Source organism: Oncorhynchus mykiss, chromosome 3 (assembly GCF_013265735.2).
Source record: "Oncorhynchus mykiss isolate Arlee chromosome 3, USDA_OmykA_1.1, whole genome shotgun sequence".
NCBI classification, from domain to species: Eukaryota; Metazoa; Chordata; class Actinopteri; order Salmoniformes; family Salmonidae; genus Oncorhynchus; species Oncorhynchus mykiss.
In genome coordinates, this window is record NC_048567.1 from 10,393,503 (window position 1) to 10,414,748 (window position 21,246).

The 21,246-nt window shown below is 45.1% G+C and overlaps 1 protein-coding gene across 6 annotated transcripts; it reads right to left on the minus strand.

Annotated features, from left to right (window-relative positions):
- Window positions 1-3,561: 3,561 nt before the first annotated feature.
- Window positions 3,562-19,570, minus strand: pitpnc1b (phosphatidylinositol transfer protein cytoplasmic 1b). Of its 6 annotated transcripts, XM_036968556.1 has the most exons (11): window positions 16,341-16,985; window positions 15,700-15,785; window positions 11,781-11,929; window positions 10,781-10,869; window positions 10,528-10,535; window positions 10,181-10,252; window positions 7,567-7,659; window positions 7,034-7,189; window positions 6,733-6,796; window positions 6,233-6,322; window positions 3,562-4,559 (listed from the first exon to the last, which is right to left on the minus strand). In XM_036968556.1, the coding sequence occupies exons 3-11, from the start codon at window positions 11,906-11,908 to the stop codon at window positions 4,411-4,413; spliced, it is 849 nt and encodes a 282-aa protein (XP_036824451.1). In that variant the 5' UTR covers window positions 11,909-11,929; window positions 15,700-15,785; window positions 16,341-16,985; the 3' UTR covers window positions 3,562-4,410. The 6 variants fall into 6 exon arrangements, with proteins under 6 accessions (XP_036824451.1, XP_036824441.1, XP_036824459.1 ...); XM_036968546.1 differs by lacking the exon at window positions 15,700-15,785 and having other exon boundaries at window positions 3,562-4,556; window positions 16,341-16,987; XM_036968564.1 differs by lacking the exon at window positions 15,700-15,785 and having other exon boundaries at window positions 16,513-16,985.
- Window positions 19,571-21,246: the final 1,676 nt, after the last annotated feature.

Below are 21,246 nucleotides of genomic sequence, written 5' to 3' on the forward strand. Positions count from 1 at the left end.
CTGCAATGCTCTACTTTCCGGCTACCCGGATAAAGCACTACATAAACTTTAGTTAGTGCTTAATACGGCTGCTAGAATCTTGACTAGAACCAAAACATTTGATCATATTACTCCAGTGCTAGCCTCCCTACACTGGCTTCCTGTCAAGGCAAGGGCTGATTTCAAGGTTTTACTGCAAACCTACAAAGCATTACATGGGCTTGCTCCTACCTATCTCTCTGATTTGGTCCTGCTGTACATACCTACACGTACACTATGGTCACAAGATGCAGGCCTCCTAATTGTCCCTAGAATTTCTAAGCAAATGGCTGGAGGCAGGGCTTTCTCCTATAGAGCTCCATTTTTATGGAATGGTCTGCCTACCCATGTGAGAGACGCAAACTCGGTCTCAACCTTTAAGTCTTTACTGAAGACTCATCTCTTCAGTGGGTCATATGATTGAGTGTAGTCTGGCCCAGGAGTGTGAAGGTGAACGGAAAGGCTCTGGAGCAACGAACTGCCCTTGCTGTCTCTGCCTGGCCGGTTCCCCTCTTTCCACTGGGATTCTCTGCCTCTAACCCTATTACAGGGGCTGAGTCATTGGCTTACTGGTGCTCTTCCATGCCGTCCCTAGGAGGGGTGCGTCACTTGAGTGGGTTGAGTCACTGATGTGAACTTCCTGTCTGGGTTGGCGCCCCCCCTCCCCTTGGGTTGTGCCGTGGTCGGAGATCTTTGGGGGCTATACTCGGCCTTGTCTCAGGATTGTAAGTTGGTGGTTGAAGATATCCCTCTAGTGTTGTGGGGGCTGTGCTTTGGCAAAGTGGGTGGGGTTATATCCTTCCTGATTGGCCCTGTCCGGGGGTATCATCGGATGGGGTCACAGTGTCTCCTGACCCGTCCTGTGTCAGCCTCCAGTATTTATGTTGCAGTAGTTTATGTGTCGGGGGGCTAGGGTCAGTCTGTTATATCTGGAGTACTTCTCCTGTTTTATCCGGTGTCCTGTGTGAATTTAAGTATGCTCTCTCTAATTCTCTCTTTCTTTCTTTCTCTCGGAGGACCTGAGCCCTAGGACCATGCCTCAGGACTACCTGGCATGATGACTCCTTGGTGTCCCCCTTGCTGTCCCCCACCTGGCCGTGCTGCTGCTCCAGTTTCAACTGTTCTGCCTGTGATTATTATTATTTGACCATGCTGGTAATTTATGAACATTTGAACATCTTGGCCATGTTCTGTTATAATCTCCACCCGACACAGCCAGAAGAGGACTGGCCACCCCTCATAGCCTGGTTCCTCCCTAGGTTTTTTCCTAGCCAGAGTACTTCTACACCTGCATTGCTTGCTGTTTGGGGTTTTAGGCTGGGTTTCTGTACAGCACTTTGAGATATCAGCTGATGTACGAAGGGCTATATAAATAAATGTGATTTGATGGGTGAGCGCACACACACGCACCTACACACACACACACATGCACAGGCCTTTGTGAATCAGTGTTGTGACCCTGGTGTGTAGACATGAATGGGGCGTTTGCATTACAGAGCGGTGTGTATCGATATGTTCAGTAAAGCTGGTACATCAGTGGGGTTAGGCCAAAGAGGTAGAGATGAAGGGGAGGATGTCAGTCTTTTTCTCTTCCGTTTTTAATCTCTCTTCAATCTCTCTCTCAACACAGCAGTAAAACAGAACAGTAACAGTAAGATTCAGCACTACATGGTCAGGATCTATTAGCATCTACCAGGGGAACATTTCTATATAATGAACACGGCCTCTCCACAGAAGATGTACTCTCCTGAGGAAAGGAATGCCATAACAGAGAGAGGCGCTCCTGAGGAAAGGAGTGCAGGAACAGAGAGGCCCTCCTGAGGAAAGAAGTGCAGGAACAGAGGCCCTCCTGAGGAAAGAAGTGCAGGAACAGAGGGAGGCAGCGAAAGGGGTAGTAAAGCAAAAGGGGAGAGAGAGCGGAAGAGAGAGAATGTTCTTATAGTATAGCCTACAGTCTTCAGGTCCCACTGCAGCACGTGTCAACACTTCTGGCTGTGTCTGCTTCTTTCTTTCTCCCCCCTCTCCTTTATCTCTCCATCTCTCCTTCCCCTACTGCATTGTCCCATTGTCTCAACTAGTCATCTGTGGTAATTCACATTCCCTCATGACAGGCTCAAACACCCTCTCAACAGTCTAATTTATCAAACCTCCTGTCCCACAGTGTACAGAGTAGAGTAAGCCCTACGCAGTGCACTGAGTAAGCCCTACGCAGTGTACTGAGTAAGCCCTACGCAGTGCACTGAGTAAGCCCTACGCAGTGTACTGAGTAAGCCCTACGCAGTGCACTGCGTAAGCCCTACGCAGTGCACTGAGTAAGCCCTACGCAGTGCACTGCGTAAGCCCTACGCAGTGCACTGAGTAAGCCCTACGCAGTGTACTGAGTAAGCCCTACGCAGTGTACTGAGTAAGCCCTACGCAGTGCACTGAGTAAGCCCTACGCAGTGCACTGAGTAAGCCCTACGCAGTGTACTGAGTAAGCCCTACGCAGTGTACTGAGTAAGCCCTACGCAGTGCACTGAGCAAGCCCTACGCAGTGTACTGAGTAAGCCCTACGCAGTGTACTGAGTAAGCCCTACGCAGGGCACTGAGTAAGCCCTACGCAGTGTACTGAGTAAGCCCTACACAGTGTACTGAGTAAGCCCTACGCAGTGCACTGAGTAAGCCCTACGCAGTGTACTGAGTAAGCCCTACGAAGTGTACTGAGTAAGCCCTACGCAGTGTACTGAGTAAGCCCTAGGCAGCGCACTGAGTAAGCCCTACGAAGTGTACTGAGTAAGCCCTAGGCAGCGCACTGAGTAAGCCCTACGAAGTGTACTGAGTAAGCCCTACGCAGTGTACTGAGTAAGCCCTAGGCAGCGCACTGAGTAAGCCCTACATCACATTCCCTGTCAACTAGTTGTGAACTATTACTCTCTCACTAGCAGGGTAACACAAGGTTAACATGGTCTAGAATAATAAGCTCTGTTGCTCTATTGTTTCACTTATCTCCTGCAGTCACTTAATCATGACTAATGATCTTAACAAGATATACAGGAGAAAAAGGCTTTTATTCATTCATACAAGAGGTACATAGCTGACAATAGACTTCCATTACAATAGACTAAAAAGCCAAATATACAGTATATGTATAATGTGTCAATATAAACCTAGTTATAAATGATATTCATCCTCTATGTCATATTATTCCACAGCCTGTACAGAGGTCATTTTGCAGCTATTACCATAGATCAGAAGTTAATCATGTTTAAAACAGCCATCCTATTGACTCATCAGTGAAGGTTAGCCCTGTTTCAGCCATTTGCAGCAGCGCCTCGATACACTGGGGGGGTTGGCTCTGTGGATCCACGGCACTCCCCTACCATTATATCCACTCTAGTAGCCCTTTCCTGCAGTCAAATTACCTAGAGGCCTCATGGGTGGAATGTTATTCATCATTTCATTGTTTTTTTACCTGACGGAAATTCTGTGTTTCTATGTCAAACAGTTTTGTAATATTTCAGTCTATTTTGATGTATATAAAGTGTAATATTGGGATGCAAACTCAGTTACAGCTGGAGAAAGGGGTAGGACAGGGGGTTGGGTTATATAGTTACAGCTGGAGAAAGGGGTAGGACAGGGGGTTGGGTTATATAGTTACAGCTGGAGAAAGGGGTAGGACAGGGGGTTGGGTTATATAGTTACAGCTGGAGAAAGGGGTAGGACAGGGGGTTGGGTTATATAGTTACAGCTGGAGAAAGGGGTAGGACAGGGGGTTGGGTTATATAGTTACAGCTGGAGAAAGGGGTAGGACAGGGGGTTGGGTTATATAGTTACAGCTGGAGAAAGGGGTAGGACAGGGGGTTGGGTTATATAGTTACAGCTGGAGAAAGGGGTAGGACAGGGGGTTGGGTTATATAGTTACAGCTGGAGAAAGGGGTAGGACAGGGGGTTGGGTTATATAGTTACAGCTGGAGAAAGGGGTAGGACTGGGGGTTGGATTATATAGTTACAGCTGGAGAAAGGGGTAGGACAGGGGGTTGGGTTATATAGTTACAGCTGGAGAAAGGGGTAGGACAGGGGGTTGGGTTATATAGTTACAGCTGGAGAAAGGGGTAGGACAGGGGGTTGGGTTATATAGTTACAGCTGGAGAAAGGGGTAGGACAGGGGGTTGGGTTATATAGTTACAGCTGGAGAAAGGGGTAGGACTGGGGGTTGTGTTATATAGTTACAGCTGGAGAAAGGGGTAGGACCTGAGTGGTCTAAGTGCTGCTTCTGTGGACAGTGTAGCGTTATTGGTTAAATGTGTCTGTGGTGGATGGCCGTAAAACAAAAAGGAACTGCTGCAGTGTAGTTACTGTCACGGAGGGGTTTAAGCAGGCAGGAATTGATGCATCAGTATGAACGTGTGTGTGTTACTCGGGGGTGGAGTTAAGGCGGACAGTGCTATGAGGCAGTGTGGAGGTGGAGGGGTCTGACATGGCCATAGTCTTCACTCCCATCTTCTTCAGAGAGCGCTCATCTGTGACGGACATAGAGCGCGAGTATGCCGGACGAGGGGCTGCTGCAGATGAGAAAGAGAGGCAGGGGGAATGAAGGGAACGAAGGGGGAAGGGAGGAGTTGAGGGGTTAAATTATTCAAATACACATCTCTTCACAGTCCACACACCCATAATAACATTTTGAATACACCTTTTGTTTTCGAAAAGAGATGAATGGCATGAAATGATTTTGTGTAAAATCTGTTAGGCGCCTGCAGTAGTATGTTCTGGCCTGTAGGTGATCAGGACAGCGCAGCGAGTTGCAGCATACCACGGGCCATACTGTGGCTGCTGCCTCTGATATCATTCAGCTGCAACAGCCGGCCAAACTTCTCATGACTCACCAGCAGGGGGCAGAGAGACCCCACACACACACACACACACACACACACACACACACACACACACACACACACACACACAACCCCACCTACTAGGGCTGACATATGCAGTGAGTGCTGCAATAGCTAACCAAACTCCTTGTTCCAGCCAAATGATATGCCCTGCCCACGGACATTAGTTTCTTCTCTGCAATGAGTCTGGAACTGAGTACCTACCCGACGATTTCTAGAGCGCAAACATATTCTAAAAGTTCTGATTGGTCCCAGAAACCAATGGGTTGGGCCAGAGCACAGGTGGGTAAATCAGCGTTTAGAAAAATCGTCATTGGCTTTGATACTCTGATTGGTTAGAGACTATCCAATCGCTGATTACTTGTAATGAGGGCTGTTTTGTGAAACATGCCTCATTTATACATCACCACAAACTAATTTCAATGATTGCAGTCTCAGACTGAAGTATGTAGCTAACATAGAGCAGCGGAGGAATTCAGTTTGAGTCTCCAGACAATGTACCTACAATCTACCTGTTGGGCTCACTCTCCTCTGATCAATTATCTTTCTGTCTTTCTCTCCACGCTCTTCCCTTCTTCCACTCTCTCACTTTTCACCCATCCTTGCACTTTCTCCCTCCCCTTCTCACCCACTTTCTCCATGTTCCCCAATGCTCTCTCCTCTTCCTCTTCTCCCCCTCTTCCATCCACCCATCCTTGCACTTTCTCCCTCCCCTTCTCACCCACTTTCTCCATGTTCCCCTATGCTCTCTCCTCTTCCTCTTCTCCCCCTCTTCCATCCACCCATTCTTCCTTCTATCACTCTCTCCTTTTTCTCCACTTTACCTTCTCTCCCCCCCCCCCTCTTTTTCTCCTCCCTCTATTAAAATACGATATAGAATAGTACAGTAGTAGACTAGTAGTTACTACAGCTGGGTGATATGGACACAAACCCCATAGCGATAAATTGCCTGTACAGATACGATAATGATAAATAGAACTGCACAGTGTGAACTGTGCCCTGCTCACGGACATTCGTTTCTGCTCTATGTTAGCTACATACTTCAGTCCGAGACTGCAATCATTGAAATTAGTTTGTGGTGATGTATAAATGAGGCATGTTTCACAAAATGATAATGATAAATAGAACGATAAGTTTCTAACATTAATGTGAACTGCACAGTTTTTATTATTATCATTTAAAATACTAGTTGTGGTTGAAGACATCAATAATCCAATTAACAATCAGCCATATTTGCAAACGCAAACTTCACATTTTTCTAGAGTACTTATCATAATGAATGATATCAGCAAAATGCCTTGGATAAGTCATTTTCTGTTTATGGTCCCAGCTCTAATAATTACCTGTGTTGTTGTTCTGGGTTGATTTGAGTTTGCTGTTGGTCTGTTCCTGTATCTGTCGCTCATACTCTCTCACATCCTCCAAACTCATCCCTGTAGGGAAAAGCACAGACGGATGAGATTATAATACATCATTATATCTATGTAACGTGTGTATCATAATGCATTATAACATGTAACATGTACATCATAATGCATTATAAGCATGTCCGAACAAAAACATACAGCAACAGTCAACAGCACATTGAAATGCATTAATTACAGCGTAGTATAATGCATTATAACCATGTCCTATTATTATAATAATGTTCTATATGTTATAAAGCATTATAACCATGCCCTATCATAAACATGTTCTATATGTTATGAAGCATTATAACCTTGCCCTATTCTAATCATGTCCTATACTTTATGATGCATTATAACATGAAGCATTACAACCATGTCCTATTATAATCATGTGCTATATGTTATAAGGAATTATAAGCATGTCCTCTACTGACCGTGCCATTCGTCTGTCCAGGCCACAGCCTGTCTGTGCCCCACCAGTAGGATGTCCTGGATGTTCTGTCAGATCATACACACCAGAGAAAATACATTTCTTACCTCAAAGAAACACACCCAAAGGCTTTCAGCAGGTGCTGCTGGAGATCGGTGTATATGTTGAGGCAAAAGAAAATATTCCCCACACGCAATCTATTCTGTCAAATGTGTTTCCTTAAACAACATTTTGACCCTTAGGTCTTTATCAGGTTCTCACCTGATGCATGATGGTAAATGTAGTTAAATGTAGTTTCCTCTCACCCTGTGTATGAAGTCCTCAGTCTTGCCCTGGAAGCCATAGACTTCGAAACTGCACTGCACCCTCTTATAGGAACACATGATGGGGGTGCTGTCCTTACGCCACCCTTCCACCAGGGGGCCTCGGCCCGTCTTCTCAGACACCCAGCGACTCAGGTCCTACAGAGACAAAGTACACATTACCCGCTGACAGCTAAATCCCTGGCCGGTGTGTAGGAGGGAGGGCGAGTGTGTGGGTGTGGGAGTGTGTGTGTGTGTGTGTGCAGGCCTGTGTGAGCAGGCTGTTGCTCAATACCTCACATATAATCTATGAATGATTCAACATGATAGGCATCTGGGGCCCAAGATGCATAGATTGTACAAGTGTCTCTGTATTTATGTTTGTGTTTATCTACAGTACGTCTTCCTCTGTCTCTGCGTGAGATAGTGAGTGTGTGTGTGTTTTCAGCTATGTGTCTTGCTGATTGACCTTTGTTTCTGAAGTTACTGGAACTGCGGAAGTCAGGAGGAGGAAATGTGTGTGTACACGCTAGTACCTCTGTCTCCTTGTAGTGTTTGTCAGGGATGGGGTCAATGAGGATATCCAGGTGGCTCACGCTCTCTGCAGGGGTGGGCCTGTCTCCAAATACCTGCAACCGAGCAGAGGGGGAGGTCACTCAGAAATAGACTGACACACACACACACACACACTGGAGCCAGGGCCTAGTAGATGAGGAAATAGACTGACACACACACACTGGAGCCAGGGCCTAGTAGATGAGGAAATAGACTGAGACTGACACACACACACTGGAGCCAGGGCCTAGTAGATGAGGAAATAGACTGAGACTGACACACACACACTGGAGCCAGGGCCTAGTAGATGAGGAAATAGACTGACACACACACACTGGAGCCAGGGCCTAGTAGATGAGGAAATAGACTGACACACACACACTGGAGCCAGGGCCTAGTAGATGAGGAAATAGACTGACACACACACACTGGAGCCAGGGCCTAGGGCCACACAACGTATCACCCATCATAATACTCCACCCTCAGGCTTTGAACAAATCATTACACTACAGCAAAACACCACACACAGACAGACAGACAGAGAGAGAGGGAGAGAGAAGGGGTAAGGGAGATCGAGAGAGGGAGCACACTAAATCACAGAGAAAGAGAGAGAGAAGCAGAGAGGGAGCAGGCGAGGATGGACAAGCGGGAGTGAAAGAGGAGAGAGAGAATGAGACACTTATCAAAGAAAGAGAGATAAAAGTCACAGTTCTTTCTGTTCTGTCCCCTTGTCCTGAAAGAAAGCGAAAGAGAGAGTAATGTCTCTTTTGAAGATGTTCATTCCTCTGCTGGTATTTAACAAAGAGCAGAGCAGGGAGACAAACCCACAGCCAGATAATCAGCTGTGTTTCAGATCCTATTATGCCCTGTGTCTCTTGTGTTTAAGAACCTGTTCTCTCATAGAAGGTATGTCTTGTCCATCTGTCTGACTGTCTGACTGTTGACACTTGTCATAGTTCCCATTTTTCCATGTCAAAAGCATTGTTTTACCTCATCCTTTAAACCTGTTGTGCTTTTTAGATGTCCTCTATTGTGTGTTGTAATAGAGGTGTGTGTATCGGTGTGGTATGTGTGCATTAATGTGTGTGTGTGTGTGTGTGTGTGTGCGCGTGTGCATTTCTGCTAAAATGAACACATGTAACCTGTAGCTGGGAGAAGGTTGAAACAAGCTTCGCCACATTTCTGGATACACACACTAACAGCCAACAGCCAGATAAGTTCAGTCTTGTTCCCAGGTTTCTACCCAAAATGACAGGGGCACGCTGTAGGGACAAACCAGCTCAGAATTGTGTTTGTGTGTCAGAATTCTGTGACAAGGCCAGCAAAGGTGGTGAAACAAGCCTGTAATACAAGCATGTACCCTTCTTTCTCCCTCTCACACAAACACAGTAGATGGCTAATAGATCTGACGCTATTGTATTCTGGCCTTTGCTTGTTTTCCTTATAATGGCCACATCAATTTGATGAGCATTCTCCTTACACTGCAGAGAAGATTGCAATTTCTCTCCCTTCCCTCTCCCACCCTTCCTTCAGTCTCTCACCCCCCTTCTCTCTCTCTCCTTCTCCCACCCTTCTTTCAGTCTCTCACCCCCTCTTCTCTCCCTCCCTCTCCCACCCTTCCTTCAGTCTCTCACCCCCCTTCTCTCTCTCTCCTTCTCCCACCCTTCTTTCAGTCTCTCACCCCCTCTTCTCTCCCTCCCTCTCCCACCCTTCCTTCAGTCTCTCACCCCCTTCTCTCTCTCTCTCTCCCCCTCTCCCACCCTTCTTTCAGTCTCTCACCCCCCTTCTCTCTCTCTCCTTCTCCCACCCTTCTTTCAGTCTCTCACCCCCTCTTCTCTCCCTCCCTCTCCCACCCTTCCTTCAGTCTCTCACCCCCTTCTCTCTCTCTCTCTCCCCCTCTCCCACCCTTCCTTCAGTCTCTCACCCCCTCTTCTCTCCCTCCCTCTCCCACCCTTCCTTCAGTCTCTCACCCCCTTCTCTCTCTCTCTCTAAACCCTCTCCCACCCTTCTTTCAGTCTCTCACCCCCCCTTCTCTCTCTCTCTCTCTCTCTCTCTCTCTCCCCCTCTCCCACCCTTATTTCAGTCTCTCATCCCCCCCTTCTCTCTCTCTCTCCCTCTCCCACCCTTCTTTCAGTCTCTCACCCCCCCTTCTCTCTCTCTCTCCCTCTCCCACCCTTCTTTCAGTCTCTCACCCCCCCTTCTCTCTCTCTCCCTCTCCCACCCTTCTTTCAGTCTCTCACCCCCCCTTCTCTCTCTCTCTCCCTCTCCCACCCTTCTTTCAGTCTCTCACCCCCCCTTCTCTCTCTCTCTCCCTCTCCCACCCTTCGTTCAGTCTCTCACCCCCCCTTCTCTCTCTCTCTCCCTCTCCCACCCTTCGTTCAGTCTCTCACCCCCCCTTCTCTCTCTCTCTCCCTCTCCCACCCTTCTTTCAGTCTCTCACCCCCCTTCTCCCTCTCTCTCCCTCTCCCACCCTTCTTTCAGTCTCTCACCCCCCCTTCTCTCTCTCTCCCTCTCCCACCCTTCTTTCAGTCTCTCACCCCCCCCCCCCCAGTCTCTTATCCCCTCCCCTTCTCTCTCTCCTTCAGTCATACTCACATTATTGTTGTCACCATTGTTGTTCTCAAACCTGGTCTCAATACGGATGCTGAACTTGGGAAGGAAGGAGACCTACAGTAGATGACGGATGGATGTGAATGGAGAGGAGGGAGAGAAGGAGAAGGAGAAGGAGGAAGAGACGGAGGGAGAGGGAGAAAAGGAGGGATGGAGGCGGGGGGGGGGGGGGAGAAAAGGAGGGGGGGGGAGAGAAGGGGAGAAAAGGAAGGAGGGCAGAGAGAAGGAAGGAGGGCAGAGAGAGGAGTAGACAGATGAGGTTATGTACACAGACATTTTGAGAGGGATGAGCTCTACTGCATGCCTCATGCAAATGATGTGTGAATACTTACCGAGTACTCTGAAGCACCACCGCAGAAGTTCCATACAGATAGAGAGGAACATCATTAGTGACACACCACACACACATATTTCTAAATATGTGGAACGAAAGATGTTTAAAGTAAATCGGGTCTAGATAAGCAGATTGTGTTTAAATCTAAGTGCAGACCTACGTCCTACGTTCTATGTTGACCCTATAGGAAGAACAGGTTGGTAGCAGGTGAAACGGCTGTGTATGTGGTGGAAAGAATAGTATTGTCAGACCTGTGATGGTGTAAGGGTAGAAGTTCCAGGCCTTCTCTGTCACATAGAAGACCCTGGGGACAAACACACTCACCCAGGATGGCAGTTTACTGTCAGAGAGAGAGACAGACAGAGGGGAGGAATGTACTGTTATCGTCGCTGAGGTAGATGTATGTGTGCAGTATGATCTAGGGCTAGGCCATAGGGGTGGGTGTGGGATAGTAGATATGTGTGTGTGTGTGCGTGTGCTGGTATCATTTCTTAGTTGAGCAGTGCTAGGTGAGTGCGAGGTACAGTGTGTGAGGTTCAGTGTGTGTGTGTGTGTGTGTGTGTATGTATGTGTATGTGAGGTATAGCTGCATCATCGAGAGCATCCTGACCGGTTGCATCACCGCCTGGTATGGCAACTTCTCGGCATCTAACAGTAAGGCGCTACGGAGGGTAGTGCGTACAGCCCAGTACATCACTGGAGCCAAGCTTCCTGCAATCCAGGAACTATATAATAGGCGGTGTCAGAGGAAGGCCCTAAAAATTGTCAGAGACTCCAGTCACTCAAGTCATAGACTGTTTTCTCTGCTAATGCACGGCAAGCTGTCTGGGACCAAAAGTCTCCTTAACAGCTTCTACCCCCAAGCCATAAGACTGCTGAACAATTCATCAAATGGCCACAGGACGACTTACATTGACCCCCCCCCTCCATTTGTTTTGTACACTGCTGCTACTGGCTGTTTATTATCTATGGATAGTCACTTCACCCCAACCTACATGTACAAGTCACCTCTAACCTGTACCCCTGCACACTGACTCGGTACCGGTACCCCCTGTATATAGCCTCGTTGTTGTGTTACTTTTTATAATTGTTTAACTTTAGTTTATTATTAAATATTTTCTTAACTCTTTGTTGAACTGCACTGTTTGTTAAGGGTTTGTATGTAAAGCATTTCACTGTAAGGTCTGCACTTGGATTCGGCGCTTGTGACAAAGTTTGATTTGAGGTACAGTGTTAATGTGGGTGTGTTACCTATTGAGGTAGATGCGTTTCTCAGTGAGCTGTCCCAGGCCATGTTGGGGATGTGTGTCTGGTTGGTTCCTCACCACCTCCACTCCCTCCCCTCCTCCGCTCTGCTCATTACTGTGTTTACTGATCATGTACAGCTGCCCAATCTTATACTGGGGGGGGGGGGGGAGACAATTCACACAGTCCTGTCTTAATACCACATTCTTCTTGCAATTAATGTAGATCGTACACATTACATATTTACATACATAGCAGTCAGTTCATTCATTAAACCGGACGCAGACTGCTCACTGTGAGCTTTTCTTGGGAACATATCTAAGGTCAGCTCACCCTCCTCCAAACCCCTAACCTTATCCATTAGGAAAACAATGAACAACTAACCTTAGATCAGTGAAAAGGCTGCCTTCTTCCTGTGTGTGCCCTGACCATCAGCTTGACGTGGAAACGCCAGTCCCCTGTATACTGAATGGATTAAAGCTAAAAATAAATACATTTCTGACGTTTTTGTTGAGAGCTGCCTCAAATGTTCTGCCTCAAATGCTCTGCCTCAAATGTGTCATTTTGGAAGTTTTTCCTTGGTACGCCCTTTATTTGGGCTCCCGAGTGGCACAGTGGTCGAGGGCACTGCATCTCAGTGCAAGAGGTGTCACTGCAGTACCTGGTTCAAATCCAGGCTGCATTACTGTACATCCGGCCATGATTGGGAGTCCCATAGGGCGGCGCACAATTGGCCCAGCGTCATCCAGGGTTTTGCCGGGGTATGACTTCATTGTAAATAAGAATTTGTTCTTATAACTGACTTGCCTAGTTAAATAAAGGTTAAATGTACATTTTAAAATGTATTTCAAATATTTTTGTAATTGTTATAAAGCACGCTCCTTTCCTTTGTTTGTTGAAGCATGGAACCCCACCTGAACTCTGACCTTAGAACAGTAGTATCTAGCTGTTACTTGCCCAAGTCCTTAAGGCAGTGATAAGACTTGGGTTGGGAAACCCAGAACCAGTCATTGACAGTGTTTACCTAGTCCTGTCCTATAGACAGATGTTAAGATCACGGAGTACCGAATGTCTATCAATGTCTCTGTTCTGGCCATTCTCTATGTGAATGTCTATCAATGTCTCTGTTCTGGCCATTCTCTATGTGAATGTCTATCAATGTCTCTGTTCTGGCCATTCTCTATGTGAATGTCTATCAATGTCTCTGTTCTGGCCATTCTCTATGTGAATGTCTATCAATGTCTCTGTTCTGGCCATTCTCTATGTGAATGTCTATCAATGTCTCTGTTCTGGCCATTCTCTATGTGAATGTCTATCAATGTCTCTGTTCTGGCCATTCTCTATGTGAATGGATATCTATGTCTCTGTTCTGGCCATTCTCTATGTGAATGGATATCTATGTCTCTGTTCTGGCCATTCTCTATGTGAATGGATATCTATGTCTCTGTTCTGGCCATTCTCTATGTGAATGTCTATCAATGTCTCTGGTCTGGCCATTCTCTATGTGAATGTCTATCAATGTCTCTGTTCTGGCCATTCTCTATGTGAATGTCTATCAATGTCTCTGTTCTGGCCATTCTCTATGTGAATGGATATCTATGTCTCTGTTCTGGCCATTCTCTATGTGAATGTCTATCAATGTCTCTGTTCTTGCCATTCTCTATGTGAATGGATATCTATGTCTCTGGTCTGGCCATTCTCTATGTGAATGGATATATGTCTCTGGTCTGGCCACTCTCTATGTGAATGGATATATATGTCTCTGGCCACTCTCTATGTTAATAGATATCTATGTCTCTGGTCTGGCCACTCTCTATGTTAATGGATATCCAGGTTTCTGGTCTGGTCACTCTGTATGTGAATAGATATCTATGTCTCTGGTCTGGCCACTCTCTATGTTAATAGTTATCCAGGTCTCTGGTCTGGTCACTCTGTATGTGAATAGATATCTGTGTCTCTGGTCTGGCCACTCTATGTGAATGTGCCACCCACCCTTTGACTAACAACACAAACCCACACAGTGTTATGTTTCTCTTTGACTTCAGACCCCTGTGACAGTTTTGTGGTTAATGTGTTGTACTGATGAAGACTGAAACATACAGTGCAGTAAGACAGCAACTATATTATGTGAATGTGCTCCACCCTTTGACTAAAAACAAAACATCTTAATTTGTCCCCCACCTTTTGACTAAATACGAAACTAACACATACCGGTCTTAATTTGTCCCCCACCTTTTGACTAAATACGAAACTAACACATACCGGTCTTAATTTGTCCCCCACCTTTTGACTAAATACGAAACTAACACATACCGGTCTTAATTTGTCCCCCACCTTTTGACTAAATACGAAACTAACACATACCGGTCTTAATTTGTCCCCCACCTTTTGACTAAATACGAAACTAACACATACCGGTCTTAATTTGTCCCCCACCTTTTGACTAAATACGAAACTAACACATACCGGTCTTAATTTGTCCCCCACCTTTTGACTAAATACGAAACTAACACATACCGGTCTTAATTTGTCCCCCACCTTTTGACTAAATACGAAACTAACACATACCGGTCTTAATTTGTCCCCCACCTTTTGACTAAATACGAAACTAACACATACCGGTCTTAATTTGTCCCCCACCTTTTGACTAAATACGAAACTAACACATACCGGTCTTAATTTGTCCCCCACCTTTTGACTAAATACGAAACTAACACATACCGGTCTTAATTTGTCCCCCACCTTTTGACTAAATACGAAACTAACACATACCTGTGTCTTAATCCACCAACCTACTAGTACAACCAGCTACACTCCCCTCAGAATTAGAAGTGTGTGTGTGTGTGTGTGTGTGTGTGTGTATGTGTGTGTGTGTGCAAACATTGCATAAACAGTGCTATGGTTTGAATGTGGAACTATAAGCTGATCCCACTAAAGCTGCATAGGAATCTTAATGCGCTTCCCCATCAGACCAGTCAGAGTTCCACACGTGGAATGGATCTCACCTTAGGATTTGTTTCTGTGTGATTTTACAGACTATTTTCAGATAGATACACACAAGACACTGATCCAGGTTTTTTTCGGCAAAGAAAAGTCTTGGGCGGGCCTCCGAAGTGTTTTTTCGAGCTGCATATGTCCAAACAGTAAAAAAAAAAAAAAATAAATAAATAAATAAATAAAATAATAATAAGGATGGAAAGACGTTGTCAGTGTAAACCTCAACGACTCAAACCAGATATAAAGTATGTAGAAAAGATAACGGACCTATATATTTTTATACAATCATCTTTGAGGACCAAAAGTCACCAAAATAAAAGATAGAAAGTCCAGGACAATCTAAAATTCCAAATATTATACATTCAGTTTTTTTTTTGTCATGGCATGGGGCCTCCATTGACTTTGTTATAATTTGAGAGTCATTCACATAGCATAAGCCATGGCAACATGTTTAGAATGGCAGCAATTGATCTTTAAACTGCACATTTCTCTCTCAGCCTCATGGCAGAACTGCAGGAAATTTACTTTAAAACGGCGGTCAACAGGAAGGCCTCAAACATTTTCGGTCGGCCATTGGCCAGGCCCACCGCCTAAGCCCCAGTTTGATCCATAAAAACCCTGTGATCCTTCTAGCTAAAGCTTCTACAAACACTAAAACATTAGTAATCTTAAAGTTCACTCTAACGTTTGTCACATGTTTCCAGACCACAAAACCGACCAAAGTTGGTTTTAGAGTGAAGTATCAATGGAAGTTTCCGGCACGGCATGTTGTAATAATAACCAACTACATAACACTGTTCCAGACAGATAGCTCAGACTTAAACACTATGACGGGGAGAAATGCTTTGTTCTGGTGGTTGGAGGGAATGAGGACCTTCCCTTTGAGGGCACTCTAGAGCACCTTCCCCCCAAACCCTTTTCCACCCACCACTTCTTACTCCCTGGCAGAATCTGTTGTTTTTAACCTCCAGGCCAAATGCCTTCATTGACGTTTGTAAGCCTCAACCAGTCCAACTTGTTTGTGGTAAAAAATAATCATAATAAATAAAGCGAAAGAGAGAGAGAGAGAGAGAGAGAGAGAGAGAGAGAGAGAGAGAGAGAGAGAGAGAGAGAGAGAGAGAGAGAGAAACAGCTGAGGTTAGGTACATGCAGAACCATACAGAGTGCCAGCCACATGAACAACACTACAGGATGCCTGTGCTTAATGTTGTTACAGATGTAGGATCTTCATTTGAGCCAGTTTGCTACAGCAGGAAAATAATCCCGCAACAGGAAATCTAAATTATTATAAGGATTATAATGAATGGACATGTTTGTCGGGGGTGATACATTTATCGTAAATGAATCCCTTAAATTCACGACAAGCTGTCCTGCAACAGGGCGATCAAATGAATATTCTACATCTGTATGCTAGCAAATTTAACATTTTCAAGATCACATTAAAAGCTATCACCTTATTTTTACAACAGTGGTCTACAGTATACATACATTCAATCACACAGAGACCCCCCCCCCCCCCCCAGCCACAAACACACACACATACATGTTCACAGACAAACACACACTTACCTCTTCCACAGTTAGTGGCATGCATATTCTATACTCCTTCATCAACATGGTTCAATCGTGTAGTGAACGTCTGTCTGTCTTTGCGTGTCCTAACTCTCCTGTTGCATAGTAAGCGTGCTTAAGGAACTATAGTGCACAGCACCTACTGCAGTGACCTTTCTCTTTCTCTCACCCTTTATTTTGCTGATGCTTCATTGAAGTCCAGTCCACTCTGTCAATGTGAATCTATTCGTTTTTCTATACACTTTCTCTTTTTGCCCTCTCCTTTTTGTTCATCTCCCGATTAATATCCTCACTCCCTCTGTCAACATTCAACTGTTGTCCTTCCCTTTCTCTCTACCCCTTGTTCCCCCCTCTCCCTATCTCCCGCCCTCTCTCTACCCCTGGTTTTCCCCTCTGCCTCTCTCTCTTTCTCCGTTGCCCTTATTGTTTACTCTTTCTTTTTTCTCCACTTTTCTTTGTTCTCCTCCAGTGAGCAACAGGTAATTAACTTGTGAGGTAAGACTGAAACCTTCTCAACTCCATAATCCACACTATCGTACCTGTCCTGCTATTCTCTCTCTCGCCTCTGTCTCTCTTACTTTCGTTCTCTGGACTGCTCTCATGTGTAACCTCGCTCTCTGCTCGGCACTCCTCCCTCTCCCCGTCGCCTCCCTCCCCTGCTTTCAGTTCCTCACAAATTCCTTCACTCCCGCCTTCTCTCCCTCCCCATCTTCTCACGCCCACCTTACTTTACCTACGTACCTGTTTCTGCTCTCTCTCTCTCACACACACATACACACACACACACAGCCAACGTTTTGACAGCTCTCAGCTGATATGAATGGCTAGCACTGAGCAGTAGTCAAGTGGTGGGTTGGATTAAATATTAGCAGAGAGCCATGAGTGCTTCTATTAAGCACAGCCCCAGCGTTTATATTGTATTACCATGACCTTGAACTGAGTTTAATTGAATCCATGTTTAGTCAATGAGTACAGAGATGTGAGCAGTCATAATTGTATCTATTGCTTGCGTGTGTCCTTGAGTACTGGGTTTCTTTCTGGGTTTGTTTCCCTGGAAGAGAAGTGAACAACATTGGTGGTGGTCATGATGAATGCCAAGCTTGAGTTGTATTGTTGCCCTACTATCAAACGTGACAAAGGAGGAACAGATGCTTGCGTTTATATGGGTCATAACACAGGGGCGAAGCTATACTGCACATGTGTCAAACTCATTCTACGGTGGGCCAAGTGTATGTGGGATTTCACTCCTCCCTTGTACTTGATGACTTAAGGCACTGATTAGTAAGGAACTCATCCACACATGGTTGTCTAGGTCTCAATTGATAAAACCAAAAACCTGCAAACACTCAGCCCTCCATGGAATGAGTTTGACACCCCTGTTATACTGGGTCTAAGCTATAGAATCCCATAAGCCTCTCAAACTCAACTCTGGACCTCGAAGCCAGTGCCATTGCTTTGTTAATTTTTTAATTGTTCCCCTCCAATCAGGGACTGATTAAGACCTGGGACACCAGGTGTGTCTAATTAATTACCAGGTAGAAACCAGCAGGCTCCGGACTTCGTTGGGTAAGAGATGAATATCCCTTCCCTAAGGTCTCTATAGAGCAGGGCTCTCCAGCCCTGTTCCTGGACAGCTACCGTCCTGTAGATATTCACACCAACCCTAATCTAGAGCACCTGATTCTAATAATTAGCTGGTTGTTAAGCTGAATCAGGTTAGTTACAACTGGGGTTGAATCAAAACCCCACAAGAGGGTAGCTCTCCAGGAACAGGGTCGTAGGGTTTTTGATCCTGTTTGAATAGTTTTATCCAAGTCCCACATTGACCCCTAACCCGTATCCATGAGTACTCCATAGATCTGAAATGATTGGATAAGCATTGTGGTAATAGCTTCACTATGTCCTCTCACTGGATTGGGTTTTCTCCATCTTGCTTATACCAGATCAAAGTTGATTTATCTCTCCCTTCCTTACAGATCTATACATATGAGCTCCTCCAGAGAAGGCCAGAGCAGTGGCAACTTAAAATAGAGATCATTTAGACTGACTGACTGAGGGAAAGGTTTACCGGTTGATTAAGTTACTGAATTCATTATTAATTGGTCAGCAGGGATTTTTGTCTCCAAACTTTGTGTTCCAATGATTTGAGACTGTTGGATGACTTGTGAGTTAATTCAATTATTGATCAATGATTGATTGATTCAACAAATGTCACAATTACTGTTTCTGCATCCCAGTTCTTTCCAAACCGTCATCTCATCTCCTTTCCCTCATCTTTCACTGATAGAGGGATTCACCAGGTCGGTGAAAAGACAGGTTTCAGCCATCAAACCCTCTCAGATCAGTGAAGTTAAATGATAAAATGCTCTTTATGACTGTTTTGGCATAGCATTTAATCATTATTATTTGTGTGTATCTTGTGTGTTTGTGATGCAAGGTTATTATAGTAAACTAACTAAAATAAAAACTAATCATGAAAAAACGTGTAAACGGAAATAAAATTAACAAACCTTTAAAAGTAAAACTATAATGAAACCGTTAACTTTCTCAAACTAAATTAAAAATATAGTTACGCTCAGTTTTTTAAAATCAAAATGTTTGGCAAAAATCTAAAGGGGTTTTCAAGATTTTTCTCCTAGTGGGGTGTAAGTTTCGGAATCTGGTGGGTCACATTGAGATTGGGCTCAAAGTCAAGGAGTAAAGTTGGGCAAGTTGCAACTGTGCTAGCCAAAAGTTGAACACTAATGTGGTTTTTCAACAGCAAGGCTCAGATCAACACGGTTTTCCATTCTCTCTGTCTCTAACCCCCCATATCACACACTCAACATGTATCATGTGTGCACATCGTACAATCCAGGGCCAATCCCAAAATGCACCCCTAAACCTTACTCTTTATGCAGATTGACATGGGAGTGTTCATCTTGTCCTGTCAAATGTTTAGATGCTCGTCTGTCTGTCCCTGCTCTGCGTGTGAGTAGCCATAGCAACTGCTCTGTTTGGCTGCTGCTCAGAGCTCACGAGACAGTTGCCTGTACACAGCTGATAACAACCACATTACGAGATGTGGCAATGAAGGCAGCCCTTGCACTTACTTACCCAGAATTGGATGAACTCATGGATATGGACATGTGTAACAGTGTACGTCTCCGACCTCATCTGAGGTAAAGTAGGGAGTGGCTACAACTGGAGGGAGGCGCGAGAGTGAGCCAACAGAAGGGGGAGGGGGGAAATTAACATAAATATATATTATTAAGTAAACTATATTAGGCCTACACAGTTGACTCCCATTCATGCTAGAATTCCGCAAGACCCCCGGGAGTCCTGTTCCCATGTCAACCTCTAGTGGAGATCTGAGAGGATATGAATGGTATAAGCAAAATTGTGAAATTTCCACATAGCCTATCAGAGGACAAGGTGAATCTATTACCATATTGCTTACACCTGTCAAATCCTCTCCGATCTCTACTAGTGCACAGGGTGTTGGGAGAATAGCAGCAAAGTTAGTTCCTGTTTCAGTTATGTCAAGAATAATGATTGGTTGACAATAGAGGCTCCCACAATGCAGGCCATGGTTGCTGGAGGAAGTTGGTGAAGAGCAACTGCACAAACTTTCCATTAACTGCAGTAAAACTTTCACAACCTTTGATCACATAATTTTTGTAAAGTTCATGCAGTCAACATGTAGGCGCAAGAAGGAAAATGTTTATCCTCATAATGCAACACACTTTTAAAGGTGAACAACAATGCAAGCAAGATGACATTGCCAACAGCAGCACAGCAAATATTGAGCGTGTTCGAGCGAATACATTTAGTCTAGTCAAGATCAACGATGGTCACCGCCTTTCAAAGTATGTTGCAGCCTACATGTCGACTGCATGAACTTTACAAAACCATGTGATCAAATGTCATGGAGTTTTTTATGAAGTCATCTTCAAGTCGCTGCAGTTGTTTCTCACCAACTGCACCATGCAGCCAACTCCTGGCTAGTGGGAGACACTATTTGTCAACCCATCATTAGGGTGTTTTTGGTGGACCCACGTGAACGTGACCAAAGACATGACTGAAACCAGAACCAACTTTGCAGCGATTCTAAAGCTACAGGCAGAACAAAATGAAAGAGATATTTGAGACCTCTCTCTCACCAATTGATTGTACAGTCATTATGTTTTCAGTTTGTGTTTGATATGGGACTTAGAAAAGTTTATTTTTACTTTTATAAAGAAAAACTTTGATAAACAATAGCAGCTACAGTGCCTTCGGAAAGTATTCAGACCCCTTGACTTTTCACACATTTGTTGTTACAGACTTATTCTAAAGGTTTTTTTCCCCCTCATCAATGTACAAACAATCCCCATAATTACGAAGCAAAAAGATTTTGGGACATTTTTGCTGTTAAAAAACTGAAATGTTACATAAGTATTCAGACCCTTTAATCTGTACTTTGTTGAAGGACCTTTGGCAGCGATGACAGCATCGAGTTTTCTTGGGTATGATGCTACAAGCTTGGCACACCTGTATTTGGGGAGTTTCTTCTTCTATGCAGCTCCTCTCAAGCTCTATCAGGTCTCTCCAGAGATGTTCGATCGGGTTCAAGTCTGGGCTCTGGCTGGGTCACTCAAGGACATTCAGAGACTTGTCACTCCTGCGTTGTCTTGGCTGTGCTCTTAGGGTCATTCTCCTGTTGGAAGGTGAACCTTCGCCCCCAGTCTGAGGTCCTGAGCACTCTGGAGCAGGTTTTGATCAAGGATCTCGCTGTACTCTGTATTCTGACCAGTCTCCCAGTCCCTGCCACTGAAAAACATCTCCAAAGCATGATGCTGCCACCACCATGCTTCACCGTAGGAATGGTGCAAAGTTTCCTCCAGACTTGACGCTTGGCATTCAGGCCAAAGAGTTCAATCTT